The following is a 22,504-nucleotide window of genomic DNA, read 5'->3' on the forward strand; positions in this document are numbered from 1 at the left end:
ATCTCCCCCCTCCCAAATGGTTCAATCTGACGTTAGGACCGGGGTGGGTAATTCAATTGCATTACTTTTGGAAGACAACCTGTATATGATTTCACTATGCACAGGCAATTAATAAATGCTGTAGTGTTTGTTTCTTGCACAATTTCATCTCTTCCTTTAGGCGCGATGATAAATGCATAGTTTAAACGGACATTATGATAGAAAGTCTCAATTTTAACTTTCCACCAGGATGTTTTCAATCACAAACAGCAGGGGGGTAATTAATTCCCTGTACAAATGCTACTTTTGCTCATACTCTAATTTATGTCCGAGGATATTGTACCTGTGAGTTGTTGGATCAAAATTCTGTGCCAGCTAGACATTAGGTTGCAGGAACATATACTTAATTGTAAGTATTTCTCCTGCAAATCAGCTAGGTCGAAGGTATACCTGCATACCCCTGATCCACATGGACCATGCTGTATGGCAATCTTGATTTTTGAAATTAAAAATGAAAGCATTTTAATGGTCTCTCATGATTTTTAATAATGGCAAATTACATGTAAAATCCTTGGACAAAGAAGGAATTTTTACTGTATTACGTTTTTTATACTCTGAGGTGTGCAAAATTCTAGTTTTTCCAGAAGTAGAGGCAGTAAATATGATCATGCAGCAAACTATATAAAAAAATATGGCCAGCAACTTTTCTTAGGGTAGCTATTGGGCACAAATCAAGTCGAGTTCTGATAATATAATAGGTAAACATCTCTTCCCGGTTCACTTATAGCAAAATAATTGCATGCTCTATGGATGTTTTCAGAGGCATTTACATTAATAAAAGAAAGAAAACCAATTCATACAAAAAGCTTTACTCTTTTTCATATTTACATTGGTATTTATCAAATAACACATTATTAGCGGTTGATTTCCAAAACAGTTTCATTGGGATCCAATGGATCCTGGGATTAAAAATCCCACAATTGAAGTCTTCAATCATGGCTGAGAATTAATTGATTAATATACATGTAATGCATGTAGGTGACATGCAAAATGACAGCAACAGACATTAACAAACTGGGTTTCAAGGGTTACTTTCTTAAATGCTTAGACTTTTTTCACACATGGGCAGAAGGAAACAAGAATTCTTTATATCCAAAACATATAAATAAAAAATCGTCCAATTAACTTAATAAACATAGATTTAAAAATGTCACTTTGTCCAAACTCTCACAAAATATATTATTGGAGTAACTTCCCGGACAATATTTCATATATCATCCGCTTCCTGAAGTACGGCATGTTGTCTTGAGAGAACGGGAATGGGGGATATGTGCGACGGCATTTTGATGACCCTTTACTGCCACTGACCACTCCCCGTGACAAATGCTCAGCAAACATACAGGCAAACACCCCACAGTCGTATCCATTTCTCTGCTGTGGTATGTCCTGTAAGTCAAAGACATAAAAACCTTATCATTCCAGGATTCTTCAAATGAGTGCTCATGATTCAGACAAAATATGATTTCCAATTTTCATGTAATCACTTGCACATCACACTCGGGCGATACTGTAACGAGAACGAAATCCACTTGCACTCAAAACTCCCATATCTCAACCAACAAAATTTTCCTCCTTCTCCTACACCACTGAAATACAGCAGCTCCTCTTCTAACAAATACTAATTCCATCTAATGCTAAGGCTGGAGAACAAGGAAAGACCAAAGAGGAAGAATTGGGAATTTTGCATAAGTGAAAGATTCCCAGAAATACGAAGGACACCTGTGTAAATTTGTGCACTGATGGCAGCAAAGTTTATTACTACAGATAGGATTGATGGCTTTGAGATGTGGATATTGAGAATAATGGAAACTATGAAACGTACAGAGGGAAACACAAACGAACAAGTGCTTGGCCATGACTTGGGGAAGAGAGATAGTTGCTGGGGGGAAACTCAAAGGAGGAAATAAAACAGGAATTGGGGAAACCTATTGATTAGGAATGGAATGCAAACTGCAGTGTAGATGGGGATAATGTTGGACAGGCAAGACAGAGTGAGGAAAAGAATATTCCTTTTGGATGGAATTAAGAGGCTTAGAAAGAATGCAGATTTAAAAAGGACTTGTTGAAATATGAGAGTGAAGGGCATTTAGTGTTGTTTTTTCTGAGGCTTATAGGCATAGCAGTGTGTAATGACTGGGCCTATCGAACACCTACCCTTACATAGTAAACTACTACTAAAATAATAACAAAAGTAATTGACAATGATTAAGATACGTTAAACGAAGCAACTGAAAATTTACTCACATGGACCAACTTAATATCCCATCCAGAACTATCAAACTTTTCCTTCTTCTTATCAGATTTTTCATCCTGCAAATACTTCATTAATGCCTGAAAAGATATAATAAATGAACTATTAGTAAATAGTTTACAGCTCTTGTCGTGCATTTAAGCTTAAACAGAGCAGCAGGATTTTTAAACCTGGATGTACATTTTTAGGCACCATCAAAGTTGAAGAGGGGTACACTACAATTGCATGCACTACAACAGAGGCAACAAAATCTTTAAGAGCAGTGGTGTCACTACCCATGGTAATTGAACATCCATATGCATCAGAGGAAATGAGGGGAAGGAAAAGAGTGAAATAACCAGCACATGCAAAATTAATTTTTGAATATTTGCTTTTTCTGTATAGATGAAAAATTGAGATTAGGGTAATATAAAGCAACATGACAATAACCTATTGGGTATAATAAGAAATAATAATATCAATATTGTGCATACAGAACATTATCACATTTATAACATAATATTTAATATATCCTGACTATATCATTTAATATTGGTAACTTCACCAACTTGATGAAATAGACAATATGGCATATAAGACACACATCAAATAATTCAAAGATCTCACATTATCATATCACATAAAATGCTTCATAAATGTAAATAACTGTAGAAATTTATAACATCTTATGAACTAAAATTGTATCATGTTTAGCAAGGTGGTGCCGTCATCACCACATTACACAGCTTCTGGAAAAGAGCAAGATTTTATCATATGGTTTAAAGAACTAACAAGTATGGCCATTTCAGAGAAAAGGGAAAAACTTCTTTCTGAATTTCCACTACAATTCAATGATTCAAATTAATATTTGCAATAGGTACTATGGATAATATAGTTTTTTGCCTGATTCAGATTGCAATTCTTAAGCATCATTGCCAAGTGCACTACTAACAGGAATTATCACATATTTACAAAAGTAATTTCTCTGTTTTACTGCACTTGATGATGTTTAAGCATTAGTGTTGTACCCAAGTTATGTGAAAAAATATTTAATATGTGGTAACTATTGTTAAAGTTGATTTAAATCATTGAATGGTTACAGAACTGATGCTTTTGGCACAGCATCCAGAAGTGAACAATCTATTGAACTTGGTCATACAAAAAAATACCAAGTCCTGATACCTGACAATGCTCTGATGTTCAAACAAACAATATTTGATGTTAGAGGGAAAGGAAAGTCATGCTTTAATTTAAAAAATTTTCAAGGGATATTCAAAACAATAAAAATGGGAACTGGAGAATAAATTTTTTAATTTCACAAAATAAGTGTAAACATATCAATTGACATATGAAATTCATACTAAAACTAAAAACATTAACAGTCGCCAATTCAATAAAGGCTTTTGAATTATTGACAGGCTGTCCAGAAAATTATAAAGCAACATTATTTGAGTGTGGCACGTGGGTAAAGAAACAATGCACTGAGTAAATATAATTTTTTTCACACAAAAAACTTCATTGTCTTAACTTAATTAAAGAAACAATCAGTGAAACTTTAATGGAGAGTGAAGAGTTTTGCATGGCTCCTAAACTGGGACAAATGAATCTTAGGGGATATGCATAGATAGGTAAGGTTTTGAAAAATAGAGGATGCATAGAAAAAACAAATGGAAAAGATCAAGGGTGCGACCAGAGAAGGTTGTTCAGAGAATTTCTAAGTAGGCAGTTTAAATAGATACACAAGGTAATGAGAAGCAATGGAATATTGAAGAATAATGCGACATAGTGGGAAGATATTTGAAGTAAGAAAGACAAGAGGGAAGAGAACAATAATCATGTATGACAAAATGAAGCTGAGAAAACATTATGGGCATTTTAGGACCAGATGTGATGCTGGAAAGTGCATGATATTAGATGTGGTATAATGCTGGGCCAAGTGCGGTATCACTTTGCATTTATCCTCGACAATCCATGCAAAAAAAAACCATAAACACAGTAATCAACCAAAAGGTCAGTTTGGTAGGTGATGGTAGAGTGCCCGATGACATGTGAAATTCACACATCAGGATAGGAAGGCCAGTTCCTTTCCCTGTGGTGCCTGGAGAGGCTTGCCCAGGAATTGAACCCGGGCCATCCAATCAATAGCGGTTTATTTTTTTTCTTTTTTTATGATTTCATGAATGATTGGTTTTTTTATGTTCACTTTAGTTATTGTACTGTACAAAATCAGATTTGATTCTAAGTAAGTAAATTAGTAATTTTATTTGCCCAGCAGATTTGTACAATTGTAAAAAACAAGGACAGATATAGGACAGGTCAATGTTATATAAAGAAATGATAAATACTAATTACATGTTTAAATACAAAGAAACTCATGGGACAAGAAGTTCATTAATAGAATAAAACATTTTACAGAGTAAATATTTCTGAAGGTTGAGCTTAAATATAGGCAGCTTATGTTGTGCTTTCAGTTCTTTAGGAAGTTTATTAAAAATCATGAGGCCCATATGTTTAGGTCCATGGGCGGCGGTACAGGTTCTGACAAAGTTTTGGTGGAGGTCAGCAGAATGCCTTGTGTTATAATTGTGAACGTTGGCATTGGAAAGATAACTAGAGAAGTTGCTTTTGACATACAAAGATGCGCAATACATATACACACAGGGAATGGGTAAAATTTTCAATTTTTTAAAAAGGGGACGACAGGATGCTGCATGAGTAGCAAAGCAAATAAGTCGGATGATCCGTTTTTGAATTTTAAATATAATATTTGCATTAGGTGAAGGGCCCCATAAAAGAATACTATAAATAACATGAGAGTAAAATTCACTAAAATAAAGAGACAATAAGACCTCAGTATTGACGGTATGCCTAATGAATCTGATAAGATGACAAAGTGAACTCAACTTATTACGAAGTTTGAGAATATGGTCATCCCAAGACAGACGACTGTCAATAGAGATGCCTAGAAAACATGAATTACTTTTTTGTACAATAGGTTCGTTATCAATAATTACAGTTATGCAAGCAGCTGATTTATTCTTATTAGCAAAATAAATTAAAGAAGATTTACTAACATTGAGGAGGAGGGAATTGAGGAGACACCACTCATGTAACAGCTGGGTAACGAAAGCAGAGGTTAATATTAGTGTGTCTACAGAGGAGGCAGACACGAGGACATTTGTGTCATCAGCATAGACAACAGGCGGCACGCCTGGTACAGAGTTCAGTAATGTTGGTAGATCATTTACGTACATGAGGAACAAGATTGGGCCCAGGACAGATCCCTGGGGTACACCACATAGTACACTTTTTACTGGAGAAAGGAACTCTCTTCCTTGTTTACTTAAGGCTACACATTGTTTTCTGTCCAGGAGATAGGATCTAACCCAGTCTAGGGAAGTCCCTCTTATTCCCAGGCATTCAATTTTTCGAAGTAAGAGGTTGTGATTGACAGCATCAAACGCCTTCGAAAAATCGAAAAATAAGGCAAGAGATTAAGATCTATTATCCAGATCAGAAGTTATTTTGTTAACTGCTTGATTTATAGCTGTGGATGTAGACCTGAGTTTTCTGAAACCATGTTGGTTGGGAGAAAGTAAGTTATGGGATTCCAGAAATAATATTAAACGATTGTACAAAAATTCAAATATTTTACCAAATTGGTTGAGCAATGAAATGGGCTGATAAGAATTCATATCATCTTTAGGTCCTTTGCCCTTGTAAAGGGGCAAGACTTTCGCCACTTTCAAGGTGGCAGGGAATTTCCCTACCTTTAGAGATTTGTTAATTAAAAATAATAATGGAAGCTTAATTGCCTCGTAAGATTTCTTAACAATAGTGGCTGGTATTCCATCAAGACCTGCAGAGTATTTATTACTAATTTTGGACATTGCCTTAGTTAATTCATGTTCTGAACAGGGATATAAGAGTAGCGAGTTACAAGAGTTGGAAGTAAGGGGATATTTGCCACTGTTACACTGATTTGTAGGAGTTATCTGAGATAGGTAATGTTCATTGAGGGAGGATGCCATCTGTATAGTATTTTGATTTAACTTTCCAGAAGTATTACGAAGTACAATGTCAGAGTTGACATTTGAGATAGATTTGGATTCATTAATTATTTTCCAGGCTTCCCTAGATTTGTTAGAGGCATTAGTAATTCGGGAATTGTTATATGATCGTTTAGCATTATAAAGAATAGTCCTGTATTCCTTTTTCATAGTGGAGTATTCGTGTTGACTGAAGGAGTCAAGTTTTATTTCTAAAATATGCTGCTAAATCTTTCATGTACCTTGCAAGATTATGAATTTCATTGGTAACCCAGGGTTTCTTATTATGATGTAAAACTGAGGTTTTGAACCTAATTGGCACAATGGGAAAACAAAAATTGAAGTATTCAAGGTAAGTAGAATAGAAGTAAAGAAAGTTGTTGTCAAAACAGCAATCGCTGTAAACATTCGACCAGTCATGGGAGCTTAGCAGCTCAAAGAAGTTAAAAATGTTCTCATCGGAAAATTTTCTTCTGAAAATGGTCTTGCTGTTACTATTATCACTGAAGGTGAAAGTGGCTAGGAGAGGAAAATGGTCAGAAATATGAGACTCGATTGTTACGGTTTCAGATAACTCTGCACTGGAATTTGTAAGAACTACATCTAGAAGAGTAGAAGCAGTTCTGCAAACTCTAGTGGCTACCATATTAGTAACAGAAAGGCCAAAGGAAGACAGAATGTCAAACAGATCATATTTAGCTTTAGAGCTTTCTAAAAGGTTGCAGTTGAAGTCGCCAGTTATAATCAGCATCGGGTTAGGAATAGACTTATGGATTAATTCCAACAATGTATAAAATTTAGAAAGGAACACATCGAAATCACTGACTGGAGAACGATAAATCGTAAAAATTATATGATCACGGTTGTTTCCTTTGATACGAGACAGACTGGACTCGAACAGGTGATCTTCATTAAGGGAATTGGAGAACTGGATAAGTGGCACTGAGGAATATGTCAGTCTCACAGACACTAGGATTAATAGACCACCATTTTTGCTTGTTGCTCAGCAAAAAGCATCGGCGAGAACGTAACCAGTAAGTCGGAACGAAAGCAGTTCCCCCTTCTGAAGCCAGTGCTTATTTACACAAATCACATCAGGGTTATGTTCACTTGTAAATACTTCAAGGTCAATCAGTTTATTGCGCAAACACTGAATGTTAATATGGAGAATCTTTAATTGCGTGGTTATCCTGCCGCAATTTCCGGGCGAGGTCTCCGAAAAGAGTAATTTCCGATACAGATATTTTTTGGCCAGAACTCTGGGGTAAGGAGCTTTTCATGTAAATCTTGATTCACAGACAAATGAAAGGAGGTGTAATTGCCTCTGGTTACCTTAAGTAGCTCAATGTTTACAGCAGAATCAAGAAGATCCGGCAAATTAACCTTCAGATAGGACATGATTTCGTCTTTCGTCGTGTCAGGATGCAAATTCCAGACATGAACATGAGAACGCCGCGAGATGCCGGAGATAGAGCTCTTGTTATTGGAGGAGCCCATAATAGGTGATCGACATTGCCGCTTTTTCACTTCAATGAAGCCATCGTTAGGAGAATTGGAGGAAGGATTAGGTGAAATAGTTACACTCGGTTGAGAGATGATCGCTTCAGAAGAAGTTTCAGACGATAGGGAGGTAGGCTGTTGAACGCAGGGCATGGCAGGCTCAGCAGATGCATTCTGCCGTTTAAAGCCTCGCGTGAACGGACGATTGTGGATGGGTGTTTCCTCGGAATATGACGTCACTTGGCCAAGAGTGCCTGGTGTCGTGGGTTTCTCAGAGTTTTGGCGGTCAGCAGAGGAGACCACACATTTATCACTCAAAGCAATAACTTCACGATCTGCTTTCAGCTTCACTAGTTCTCGCTTCAGAAATTCAATGTCTGACGCCATGCTAGAAATTTTGACGTCGGACGCTCGACAGAAAAAACACTGCCAAAATAGATCATGGCACTCCAAAAACGCCTTTAGTGGCAGGTCCTTCAGTCCAGTGCACTTAGGATGAAAAAACCTTGTGCAGTAATCGCAGCAGATTAGTTTATCAGTGTGTTCGAAGTGTTTTTTACAGACATCACACGAGAGCATAACAACATTGGACGCCATAGCGTAAAGGGCGTCAACACCGGAATCTTGACTCAACTTCGCTCAACTGTCTAAGGACTTGTGCACCAGTTGAAAATGTCTGCATGCACATATTTTAATTTATAATAATAAAATGAGCATGGCAACGATGATTTATTGCAATGTGGGATGTTGAAGCATTTGGCAGCATCCCAGGGGATGCAGTGGACCAGTGCAAGCAGTAGTTCTTCTAACCGGGAGTCTGGGTTGAAATCCAGAAGAGGCTTTTGGAAACAACCAGCTAAACCCAATCAGTCGGTGATTTTCTCGGTACCAGTATTCCTCGGCTATTGGAGGTGGCACAGGCAAAGGAAATGAAACCACTCCCTGTTCCATTTCATATGAGAATTTCACGCATTACAGAACTTAGTATGCCATGCGCTAGAGTTGAAGATTGATTCAAAGTCACGACAGAGGCACTTTATAAAAGTGTCTATAAAAATGTACATTGATGGCTGCATGCAAGTAATTTAAAAACCTCACCAAACACAGAAGGAAAGATTCTAGGAGATTATAACACAGTATCAGAAATTCTTTGGGGTTCATCCCAAATATTTCCTTTGTTTAGTCTACTTCCCAGGTTTTTTATGGAATTCCTTTATGGATGGATACATTTTTATTAAGGTGCTAAATTTTCAACTTTTGTACAGCAAATGAGCCATTCCATTCCAGTGCATGCATTTTTAATCAGAAAATCATAGACAGTCAAAATATTTTATCAAAGTGGTCAAAAACTATATTTCACGATGTAATTCACAACCTTTTCTTCATAGGTTGACTAAGTAAAAAAATTATTGGGTGGGCAAAATCAACAAGTACATGAAGTGACAGAAATTCTAAATTCTAATATAAGAATCGAAAGGATTACGACAACTATTTTACCTGTAAAATATTCCTTTTCCTCCCATTCATACTGTCATAATAACAAATCGTTTTTTGTCTGAAGTCCACAACAGCAAGCGCCCAGTGAATTTCCAAATGGAGGGGAACGATCAGCATATCTTTTTGAAAAATATCCACCTTTTAAATATAAATTTAAAATAATACATAAGAAAACAAGTATTAAATTAATGAACTGACGGAAGAAAACATATTCATTGAATAATATAAATCATAGTCATCCCAATTATGAGATTAAAACACCAAATATCTAATATTTTCAGAACAACTTAATTATGGCAACTTAAAGACCGTATTTCACACAATTTCAAATTGAATGAAACATCTGAATTCACAGTTGCGATGGTGACATTACTAAGCATAAAATTTCTCAACATTACTACAAGCGACACATTTCAATGAATATGCGTACCTTCTTGGTCCACCTTCTTATGGATGAGTAACCGCTGCTGTTGAGCTTGGGGTAAAAAAATGTGTTGAAGCAATATACTGAGGGGTAATCATCACTCTGTCCACGTTGAGTCAGCATATCCATGTAATTGTTGATAACCTGAAATGTTAATGTCATCAATGACCTTGACTAAACACCATAGAGAAAAATACAAGACATAAGTATATATATATATATATATATATATATATATATATATATATATATATATATATATATATATATATATATATATATATATATATATACATATATATATATATATACATATATATATATATATATGTATACACATATATATATATATATATATATATATATATATATATATATATATATATATATATATATATATATATATATATATATATATATATATGTGTGTATATATATATAAATGTATACACATATATATATATATATATATACATGTGCGTATATATATATTTATTTATTTATTTATATATACACATATATATACATATATATGTGTATATATATATATATATATAAATATGCATATGTATATATATATACATATATATATATAAACCATAAAACCATAAACACAGTAGTCAACCCGAAGGTCGGTTTAGTAGATGATGGTAGAGATCACCCAGTACTAAGCCCTATATGGCGTGTGAAAATTCACACATCAGGGTAGGGGGGCCAGTTCCTTTCCCTGTGCAGGTTATGGTTTCCCAGGATGACCTGGTACCCAAAAAATCACTTTAGCTTGGGTGGAGCTCAGCAGTCCAACGCTCTACCCACTGGACTACCATGACCCACATATATATATATATATATATATATATATATATATATATATATATATATATGTATGTATATATTTTATTATTATTATTAGGTAATCTACCAGTTAAGGTAGGTTTTTGGATGGACACAGCTACTAAATAAAACATTCTCCCTAACTTTTCAGGATACCAAAAAAATTGTTTTCTCACCTCATCATTCAACCAATTACTGTCCGCTAGAGTTTGAATGTCAGCACCCGTAATAACATTTGCTCCCAACCGTGCCAAAACACAACCTCTACCCTTCTGTAATGCATTGTGAACGATATCCTGCAAAAAAAATGTTTCATTAGAGAAAATGTAAAAAAAAACATTTATAATTATGGATCCGTGAACACACATACTTAATAGAACATATTGCAAAAGGCCATCAGAGGAGACAGAGTGAGAATATAAGAAAACAGGCATCCTCTTCGACATCGTGGGGCCACATTCATGAAAAATGCAACACTTGAATAAACCACAGTAGGTATATTAGAAATCAAGATTAGGGACTAGTTCTGGTCCACATTAGAACGGAACAAATTTGTTTGAATTTACTCTTAAGTCAAGCAATCTATATGAACAGACATGGTTGTCCAGTGGGTAGAGGATTGGGCTAATGACACGAGGGTTCGGGTTATATTCCTGGGCATGCCCATCTAGGTGCCCTTAGCTTCACCCAAGCTGCGTGACTTTTCAAGTACCAGGTCTTCTCGTGAATCCATATGTGGCACAGGGAAAGAAAATGCCCCCCCCTTATTACCCAGACATGTGAATTTTACATGCCATAAGTACTGTGTGAGCTTTACCTATACCTATCAACCCAAACTTAATGTTTATATCTAGTTAATAAAAAAAACATTAACACAGTAATCAACCCGAAGGTCAGTTTGGCAGGTGATGGTAGAGTTCACCCAGTACTAAGCCAGACGACGTGAGAAATTCACATATTAGGGTAGGGGTGCCAGTTCCTTTCCCTGTGCCGGTTATGGTTTCCTAGGAAGATGCGGTACCCAAAAAATCACATATCTTGAGTGAAGCTGAGGGTGCCAAGAGAGGCTTGCTCGGGAATTGAACCCGGGCCCTCCAGTCAGTAGTCCAATGCTCTACCCCTTGACTACCCCGATATACATGAAAATTGAAACAGATATCGGTCCTTCCCCCTTTTTGATAATGATTGACTGACAAAAGGAAGGGATATTCCTAGGACAATATATCTATGATGAAATCTAATTAAATTATTCACTCACTAGGTAGCCACTACAAACGTAGCAATGAATTTAAATACCGGAAAATGATTACAGTCAATCCTAAAGCATAAGTACACTCAACATCATATTATGTTACAACAAAACTTAAAGAAGCATCACCAATTTCTAAAAACAAAGAATTTTTTTCAGTCTGCCACCAACTTTACAAATACATGCGATAGTGGATGTGAATGCACAACAAATTAGCGAAACTATCTCTACACTTACCAGCATTTCCTGAGTTAATTCTGGCAATTCCTCTTCCTCCTCAACTATTTCTTTATCTTCTAAAACAATATCAGTGATTTTCATGTACTTCTTCAGTCTGTCTTCAAGGGATACTTCAAATTTATGCCTCCTTTCAGACCAAAGTTTCTTTATTAAATGTTCTTTTTCAAGCTCCTTTCCAATTTTCGCTCTTTCATCGGTAAACTTCTCTACTCTAAAAAAAAAAAAAAGCCAAGAGGAGAATTTATTATTATTGGAATTAAAATTATTGAATGAAACAAGAAAGATTCAAGAGAGAATAGAAATAATACACAGAGGATGTACGAGGTAAAGATAATGTCGGTGATCAATGATTTTTCTGATTTTGATATTGCATGTGCACGTTACAGCCAATGTTCATAGGTTTGTGCCAAACATTTATGTAACTATGAGCATCATTTCTTTTATGTATCTTAATTGAGCCTGTGTCTTTGCTCCTCTTTGACGTGCCAAATATTATGTACATACACCACCCACCTTGTATTGTGATCTCTAGGCAAGTAAAAAGTAATAATAATAATTATAATAATAATAGGCCAGCAAGGTTAGACATAGAAATAGGGGATGGACAACAGTCCTGCGAAACTACTTAAAGGTTTAGGAAAATGTGTGAAGAATAGTTTTTATGGACTAATTTGTAGCATTTATGAGGGAGGAATTAGGCCAGAGGATTTTGCCAGGTAAATGTCAGTTCCTAAACCAAAAAAGGGAAAGGCAGCCATATGTGACTGCAGAACAATAAGTTTCATCCCATGCACAGCCAGTGGGGCTCAGGATAATCAAAATTGAGAGATGGAGGGGAGAGGATGATCAGTTTGGATTCAGAAAGGGGAGAAGCTTGCATGATGCCATATTAGTAAGGACATCAGATGGATGGGCATGGATTTTGTGAAAAAGAGTATTGGGAGTTTGGATTGAACAAAAAACTAAACAGTATGCAGGACTCCCTTGTGATATACAGATTAAATACGAAGAATACGAATAAATGAGAGACTTATAGACAGATATTATATTCCAACGTGACCTGTATTGCCATTGGTTATCGCCTCTCAGTAAAATCTGACATAAAATTGATGTGGACGAAATTAACACATTTAAAACAGCACAATCAATTACTATCAGTGCCCTGCTCCCATTTAGCACACATTAATTAGGAGTAAAAAAAATAGGGATGTTGATTTTGTTTTTTAAGGAAGGAATATCCTTGAAATGACAACAGAACTTCAACCACAGGCATAAATCTCCCATAAACTCTTAATCTGACCAGAAAAGCCTAAATACACAGCCATTAATCGGACAGAATTATCACATTTTTGTAGCATGGATGAGGTAAAATATTAAAAACATGTCTCTACTTACATATTCTTTATATATTGATCATCTGTAACAGGACTCTTAGTAATCATTTGTTCCACTGCATTTGGAGGAGTCCACGAAGGCTTGACATCATCCTCTACCCTTTCTGAAACAAATGTAACAATAATTCTTCTTAAAGCATCACTTAAAACATTAATGTCTTCAACATTTGAATTTACATATCTAAACAATGATATTTTTCATGAATACATATAGAAATTTCCATTCATTATTCACACAAGGGATATCAGGGTGACTAATATTTCCTGGATACCAATTCACAACTTTTCCAGTGAAAATTTATCTTTTTTTCCTTCATTTATTTGTCTTTTACCTCAAAATACTGCCAGATAGTTTAAAAAAAGGACTTAAAATACTGGATACTGTGATCTAAGGGAACTCAATGATTACACTGGACACTATTAGTAGTGATTCCTGATAGCACAGCACATCTATTCCATCAAGTCCCCCTTAACACACATTAATTGAAAGTAAAAAAATAGGGATGTTGATTTTGTTTTTTAAGGAAGGAATGTCCTTATCTGTTATCATATTTTGCTTTCTCTTTTACTGAAAATGCTGAAGGATTTTAATCACTTAAGTTGCTTACCTCTGGATGCCTTAGGAACACGCTCCCTTGTCCTTTGGACATCAACCTTCATAGGTAAAATTTGGATCACATCATCATCCTTCCTAGAGGGCAAAATTTCAATTGAGTCATTGCTGGGTTTCTTCTTGGGGGGGATTGGTCCACGGGCCTCATCCAAACGCCCAACTTCCTGCACATCTTCATCAGAGAGGTCAACTGTCTCAACCACCTGGGAGCTCTCCACTCCCTCCTTTCTCTTCAACAGCCGAGAGTATGAGTAGTTCCTCTTCAGTTGAGATTCGAACAATCTGCCAACAAGGAGAAAACATATGCATGTTACAATTATCCAAAAAAACAGGAAGAAACCTATGACCACATAACAAACTTATCAGGTTGCATATTGGCAGATGGTTTACAGATATAAAAGGATCTTTTTTCATCAGGATGTTGATTTCTTATGTTATATGCAGTTAGTCATTAGTTAACTCTATCCGGTAAAAATTAAATTTATGACCTCATCTACTGATTTACCACAAGGAGAACTACACAAATCAGACACTTTCATAAATAGGGGAATGCTGACAGCTGAGCATAATAAAAATATATCAATTAAGTTTAAATTCAGCCAAGTTTTCAGCAAGAAAATCTGTCATTTTTTCTGGAATAAGTAATATTCACTCCAAAAGAACAGAATGCCATACAGAGATCCATAGCATAGGGTTACAGTATAACTCCGAGTTCAAGGTTATGAAAAAGGAGTACCCATTGATATGAAATGCTTACACCATCCACACATTCAATAACATATGCTGAGCTTTTCTACATTCACTTAGAAAGAGAGAATGATGATTAAAAAAAGGATCTTAGAAGAAAAACTTAAAATCTCGTAAAATAATACCACAACATTTCAAAAAATTTCACTTCAATTCATTCAACTTAATGGGCAGGATGAACAGATAAGAGCCACTTTTAAAATAATTAAAATATTAAAAATAATACAAACAACCTACTTAAATGCTTGTGAGTCAAACTGGGTGTTCATCTGTTTGGATGCAGTCTCACTTGTGAACTGTTGTAACATGTGGCTGTAGGCTTTCATTTCATCAATAGCTGAACACTGAAAAAAAAAGGAAATTCATCGCAGAAAATAAACACACTACAGGAAACTGTAAAAAAACATACTCCATTTCCAATATACATTCTACCGCATTAAAAAGTTATTGAATTAGAAGAAAACAAATTTTTTTGTGTCCAGAACCAGTGACAATTTATCACTGTCACTTCAAAGTGTCCAGGGATGAAGGAAATAAACAATTGGAGCAATTGCATTAACTCCCTGGTGGGTTTCAGTGATTATTAACATTTATGTCGGCAAATAGGAAGCACCAGCACATAAAATGCACCCCCTTTTTTGCACACTTTTCTAAAAAAAAATTCAGCAATCTTCATGATTTTCCATAATGATTTCTTTCACTAATTTACAATTTTTTGTGGCTATAAAAATGTTGCAAGGGAACATTATCTTTCCCTCGCCAATCTCAAGACCCAGAAATACATCTCCAGAGTCGTTTGCAAGTTCTTTGCCAACGTAATCACTTGTAGCTTGAATGCAATATCATAGCAGAATCTGCATTGTTTTTGGCCCACGCTCTGCCAAAAAAATCTCAACAAAAAAAATAGTTTTCCTGATTCGTAAGAAAATATTTCATTAAAAAAATGCATTACAATATTTGAATATAAAGTAACATCTTTCTGTTCCCTTGCTTTCCTTGATTTGCTAACTCAATTATTTCAATGGGCTAGTGGTCATTTGATCCTTTCTGACTACTTCCTCACACACACACCCCCCCACCAAACTTCTGAATGATTGACAAGCCAATGTGTGTTATTCATGTCCCACTGTTTTCACTAAAATCCCTACAGTAACGAAGAATGCAAAGTTAACTGCTAGCATACACCCTAAGGTAGCTTACCTCAATGTTGGACCATTCAAACCCAAATGGAATTCATGATTTCATCAACTTTCATTTAATTGAATAACACATGCATGCAAACATTGGATAAACATAATTTTAGACATAATCAGAGCTCATTTTACTGGAATACTCCCTCGTTCAAAGTTAAGCAAAAAATATATCACCCAACTTTTTATTATTACAGAACAGAAAAAAAATCATGGAAAGATTTATTAGCAACCATTCTTTAGCAAAAAGACAAAACAAAATAGAAAAATTAAAGAGGTGCATCATTTTCAACAAGAGGTTTTAGATACATATTTCAACTCATTACTTTGAGTACTGCCCCTCATATTTTTGCCATATTCTTAGGGGAAAAAAGTGCATTCAATACAATGGCAAATACGGTACATATCCTTGACCCCATGAAGAGTCAAAGATAAATTGTTTTTGGTCAGCGGTTCGAGTCAAAGTCAAAGAAACGTCTTTCTGCTTGGAATCCACACCCTTTCGCCTTCCCCAGTTACTTTGAGGCAATCTTTTATAAGTATTTCTATCCCATTTACAATTAATTCAAATAAATGTATGGCAATCTTTGATATACCACTGGTATAAATTAAAATTCACATGAATTAATGCTTTGACCTATGATTACTAATGCAATTAAGAATGTCTTACCAACGCCAGGGCAGAGGGCTTCTTTTTTATTTTATCGTCCAATCCTTTCCATCTTGGACACAATTTTGGTTCCACACCGAAATACATGGGAGGGGGAGGCAATGACTTTTTCAAAATGGCTGCTCTTGATAATGTCCCAGCACGAATTCTTCCTTTCACTGAGGGAGAATCAAGCTTGCTGACAGATGGAGATTTCTTCCACACATCTGTGTAATCACTGTTAGTCTGCAGGGATGGAAATTGTTGTTCTGCACAAAAAAGTGAACCACTTGGTCTATACCTTGACTCATTGAAATTCCTCTGTGTATCAATTGATGAGGGTTGAGTGTAATCGCTAATTCGATCTGGGGAAAAAAAGGAGAGATCATTATGAAAATAAACTATGTAGTGAGGCTACTTCACACCGAGTTTATTGATGAAATAATAATAATATTTTATTTTCCACTGACCATACATATCATGTACGTAAGAGTCATCAAATACGAGGGTAATCCCAAAATTAAGGTCTTGAGTTTTTTTAGAAATTGAAAAAAAAAACATTTATTTTCTATGAAAAAAAAACATCACTTTACAGATTGATCAATTATCTATTTTCCTACATAATCGCCATTGCGATCGATGCATTTTTGTAAACGCTGTGAGTTTTTGTGTGTGTATATATATATATATATATAGATATACACACATAAATATATATATATATGTATATAGATATACACACACATATTTATAAATATATATTTATATACACACTGGGTCGTGGTAGTCCAGAGGGTAGAGTGTTGGACTACTGACCGGAGGGTCCCGGGTTCGATTCCCGGGCGAGGCACCCTGGGCACCTGCAGCTCCACTCAAGCTGTGTGATTTTTCGGGAACCGTATCTTCCTGGGAAACCATAAGGGGCACAGGGAAAGGAACTGGCCCCCCTACCCTGATGTGTGAATTTCACACGCCGTATAGGGCTTAGTACTGGGTGAACTCTACCATCACCTACTAAACCGACCTTCGGGTTGATTACTGTGTTTATGGTTTTTTATGGTTTATATACGAGGGTCATCCGGAAAGTAGTACCCGTTCGTGCCGCATGAAGTGCTGACGACGCGAGTAGCCGCTGGACGAGGTCAGATAGCTTCAGTGGCTTGTCTGCCTTCTCTGAGCCAAGTTGCGTGACGCTAGCATTGCCTGTGTTTTTTCTGTGATTGTTTACAATGTTTAAAAAAATTGAGAACGCCGCCAGTTGTGAAGTGAGGGCAGTGATTAAATTCCTCAATGCAAGAAACGTTCGCCCATGTGATATTCATCGCCAATTAAAGGAGGTGTATGGAGACAATGTAATGGACGAGTCGTCTGTTCGGCGGTGGTGTCGCAACTTCAACATGGGGAGGGGGAACACACACGACGATGAGCGTTCGGGGAGACCGTCTGTCATTACAGACCAACTGGTGAGCTCAGTTGACGAATTCGTGAGGAACGATCGGCGCGTCACAATTGATGACATCTGTGAGCATTTTCCCAATGTTTCTCGAACAATTGTTCATGAAATTGTTAAACACCATCTGCATTATGCAAAAATTTGTGCAAGATGGGTCCCTCGCGTATCTCAATGAGCTGGCGGCGAAGGACTATGCAGCAGGAATACAGAAACTTGTCACACGTTATGACAAATGCCTTAATTTGCTTGGAGATTATGTTGAGAAGTAGTTTAAAGTATCCTCTTTCAAATAAAATTTTTTATGTTTGTTAATATTTACTTTTGTCTTTTTATTTCACGAACGGGTACTACTTTCCGGATAACCCTCGTGTATATATACACACACACACATAAATATATACATATTTCTTGAGAATCTTGTTACCTTAATTTTCTTATTTATTTTTTATTTATTTATCGACTTAATTTGGTGAGGTTGAGACGTATAGTCCCTTCTTCCACCTAACCCTTATATGACACACATTGCATTGAAGACAACCACATAAAACCAAGCCCTAGATGGAGGAAAATCCACCTAGGCGGGCATCGAACCCGCGACCTCTGGGTTGGTAGGCGAGGACGTTACGCCGCCACCACCGGGGCCGGCAATTTAGTTTATTTTACGAAGTAGTAGTGGTAGTATTTAGAGGTGACCGACAGCTGAGGTCATTTGGATTTTATTCTCATTTTATGCCCATCGCATGGCATCTGCAATCTGCTAATGATTTGCAAGTATTTGGCTAACTATTGATTCTTACAATAGTTTCTTTTCATATGCCAAAGATACAAAAACTGGGAGAGATGTGGAGTGGGTTGAGGGAACGGTGCCAATGATACAAGGAAATGTTTAAAACATGGGGCTTGATTGCTAGCTGAAGAATGATTAGAACCTTAAAGACCAGCTGGATGCGATGCACTTTCACTGTGTACGAGTACTACTACTAAAAAACTAGCACTTAATCACATTCAAATTTAACTGATTCAACGAGTTCCCTCCAACTTTCATTCCAGCCTTTCGTATACCTGTCATGGAATTTAATCCACTAATATATTGAAAAGAACATGCGATGATAATCATTCTTCCTCCCATGGCTAGCACTTCCCAACCAGACTGTCCATTTCCTCACCTTGGTAGGTAGGTCAGGTTCCAGATAAGTCGTTTCCTTCACAATTCAACTTCTATTGCAAGCTTTATGTTCATTAATGGTGCCCAGTACACTCTGTCAAATGCTTCCTCAAAATTCAAGAGCATATTTAAATGCATTCCGGCTACACCATTTCTTCATACATGAGGCCTCATTATTCCTAATGCACAATGTATACTCATCCCCTTTCTAAATTCCGAAAAATTTTCTGAGGGTAAGATGATGTTGGCTTAACAGGCTAATTCATTCAACCAGACATCGATATAATAGATTGGGTTCAAACTATGGTTAAGGTGAATGATTTTTACACTTTGATATTGTTGCATTTTGAATGCATGCATGAAAACCCTCATTCCTTAACTTGATCAAGATTTTTAGAGTCAGATAAATGTCTGAAAATTAACTTTTGCATCCACAAAATATAATTTTTTCTTTACACATTTAAAGACAATTTTAATACATATGTTTGAGCAGAATCCAAGAGCTTGTAGCATTGAGAAATGGGTCCCAGTTGTAAACCAACTCCAAGGAGGTACCAAGTTATTTCATACCTGTGAACTGTATGGGCTTCGTCCACGGAACATGGACCATTTTCTCCTGTGGCTTGGATGCATTTTTGACGAATATCACATCTTCATCATCGTCCACCAAGAGCACCTCCTTATTATGCGATGACTTGGTTTTCCTTCGAACCTGCTGTTGTTCTAAGACTTGGTCCTTGCCAAAAGCACCTTCCAACTTCCTAAAGCTATGACTGAAAGGCTTCAAATGGCTATTGTCATTAGGATCATCCTCTATGACAATGACATCAGCATTAGATTCCTGACACCTGGATTTACTATTAAACTGGTTCTCTTTGCCTATATTCTTCTTCTCCCATGAGAACACCTCATCTGGAAATTCTCTCTGTAACAAAATTTTTCCCATTAAGTTTTTACTTCTTGGAAACATATTCAAGGACTGAACATAATTTATATAACAATGACTCCACATAATTTCTATTCATTCTTACCCTTAGCACATGGTGACTCCTATCTAGATTTGACATGACTGGTAAGTTACGGCAAATGGAATCTGAAATCAATGCAGGCACTCTTATTAATATCAACACATAATATCGACTGAGCTGCGAGTTATGCATAAAAATATAACCTATATTTATTTTACACACTCTCATTTGAACTGTCAAACAAACCTTGTGTCCACTACACTATACTAAAAGTAGGCAACATGAACACAAATAGTGTGAGACAAGTTTCCCACGGGCTGCAATGAAGTTCAAGTAATACTTTCCAAGCACAATAAGAAGTGTTCCATTGTTGTTTCAAACCTATAATATGATCGAAAACATGTGCTAACACGTAGGCTGCTTAGGATTATAACTTAAATTAACTTACTAGAACAATTGTTATCTCCAAGAGGTTTATCGATGCGCCTTATTTTAGCATTTGATGATTCCGGAATCTCCGTTTCGTCTATCCTGAAAAGAAACATCCCGTTTGAGATACGATTATTTCATGCCACAAAATTGGCTTGGTTGAATAATTTTCAACGTTATCCTGCTGCCAAGTAACACTTCTCCATATTCCTGAGTGGTGAACGGCCATCAGAAAAAATGCTAGAAAATCTTTCCAGTCAATTTTTTGCATTACATAAATAAGTTTGAATTATGATTAAGGATATCCTACCAAAGTATAGGACTCCAAATTATTTTATCTTTGCTCATCAACTACAGGAACCTTTAAGCTGTCTATTCTAATTTGTGTTAGGATTAGGAAAGCCAAAACACCACATCAAATATATACATAGTGACAGACATTAATATTAGCCTTAGGTCATTTAGAGGTATTTATTTCCAGCACACAAAAGTTATATATGTAATGTACCCCAATAGAACGGAGTGAATAAAGGTGACCAGAAATAAATTATTTATAATCAGTTATTCATAAAAAAATACCTTCTTTTCCTACTGTCCACTTCTATGCCAAAGAAAGACTTCACCCGTGCAATAGTATAATCATAAAATGCTGACAGCATTGTGGTTGCCCGAAACAACTATTTTCCTTATTTCCACTAATTATTACGTACTCTGACCATTTTCAAATATTTTAATAGAAGATTCTAATCTAAACTTCACAACTCCTCGTCGTAGTAATGTTGACCTACTCAAGAAATGAACAACGAAAGACCAGGGGCGCGAATGCACGAATACATAGCACAATGTTGCCATAATAAAGAGAGAGCCTCGTCGGCATGGTTGCCATGTGTAGTAATGGACTTGGTTGTGGTCTTTTGGTATTCATTATACCATTTGAGGTACTTGTTGTTTTTTGTAGTAGTTAATAGGTATACTTTATTTTTTTCGGATAAAATACATCGAGGGGCCCCACAGATTATTATGTCAGCTGTCTATGCATAATCTGGTTTTACTCTTTGAGACTTGAAAGGCTACCTATCAAATGTCTTGGCATGACTTTATAAATTCTGTTTGATAATTCCGATGCTTGAATATTTTGCTGAAGGAAGTGTCCAGGGAAGGATTGAACTATACGACTTCCATCGTGCCAAGTTCGAATTCTTCACAGTAGAGTAAAATAACTTGGGAGCCTTTTGGTGGGTTAACGTTGGGTGTGTCCTTTTTCAGATTGAAGTATTTTTCTCTTTTTTAGTGCAGGGACAATGAGTAATTTTTCTTCCTTACCCACCACCGCTGTACTCATTTACTCATGTCGCCGAAATGTCGCCTTCGTGTTGACACTGAGTATACTTAGCCTTGTTATATTTTAGGTTATATTTAGTTATAGTTTAGGTTATATTGTAGTTATTTCGCACAAATAATCAAGTCAATTTTTTCAGATGATGGTGCGACATAGCCAAACTTTTGATTTTTATATATTTACATTACTTTCTAAGCATTTAAGAAAGCTAGCGTAGTCCTCTTCAGTTATATTCCTGATTGCATTGTGTAATTTGAAATATGTTCGTAATGGTTTATTATGTTTTTTGATAGTCACATAAGTATTATGCTTGCATTGATCCCGCTAGAGAAAGTCATGTTTCTGTTGCTTTAAAAACTGTTAAATTGACCTCCAAACTTACGTACATGGAAACATTTTTACGTGTGTCAATACCTGTTGGAATTTTGACCGGATTGTATAATCGGTATAATAAATTGTCTAAAGTTCTTTTGGTTGGTAAAATTGGAAACTGGC

The 22,504-nt window shown here is 36.0% G+C and overlaps 1 protein-coding gene across 1 annotated transcript; it reads right to left on the reverse strand.

Moving 5' to 3' along the window:
- Positions 1-844: 844 nt before the first annotated feature.
- On the reverse strand, positions 845-21,448 carry LOC139698967 (uncharacterized). Its single transcript, XM_071597962.1, has 14 exons — positions 21,250-21,448; positions 20,690-20,772; positions 20,305-20,366; positions 19,844-20,198; positions 16,677-17,020; positions 15,054-15,160; positions 14,065-14,351; positions 13,458-13,560; positions 12,060-12,273; positions 10,750-10,869; positions 9,746-9,883; positions 9,316-9,453; positions 2,284-2,370; positions 845-1,425 (listed from the first exon to the last, which is right to left on the reverse strand). Exons 1-14 carry the CDS (start codon positions 21,327-21,329, stop codon positions 1,219-1,221), a joined length of 2,325 nt encoding a protein of 774 aa, XP_071454063.1. The 5' UTR covers positions 21,330-21,448; the 3' UTR covers positions 845-1,218.
- Positions 21,449-22,504: the final 1,056 nt, after the last annotated feature.

This window comes from Hetaerina americana, unplaced genomic scaffold (assembly GCF_022747635.1).
Source record: "Hetaerina americana unplaced genomic scaffold, ioHetAmer1.1.p SCAF_9, whole genome shotgun sequence".
NCBI lineage: Eukaryota > Metazoa > Arthropoda > Insecta > Odonata > Calopterygidae > Hetaerina > Hetaerina americana.

Excerpts from the sequence above, each read along its gene's own strand:
- LOC139698967 (XM_071597962.1), bottom strand. The coding sequence starts at position 21,329 with ATGCTGTCAGCATTTTATGATTATACTATTGCACGGGTGAAGTCTTTC. Across the intron at positions 20,773-21,249 it reads GTGGACAGTAGGAAAAGAAG|GATAGACGAAACGGAGATTC; the intron begins GTATTTTTTTAT and ends GTTTCTTTTCAG. Across the intron at positions 14,352-15,053 it reads TTTGACTCACAAGCATTTAA|ATTGTTCGAATCTCAACTGA; the intron begins GTAGGTTGTTTG and ends CCTTGTTGGCAG.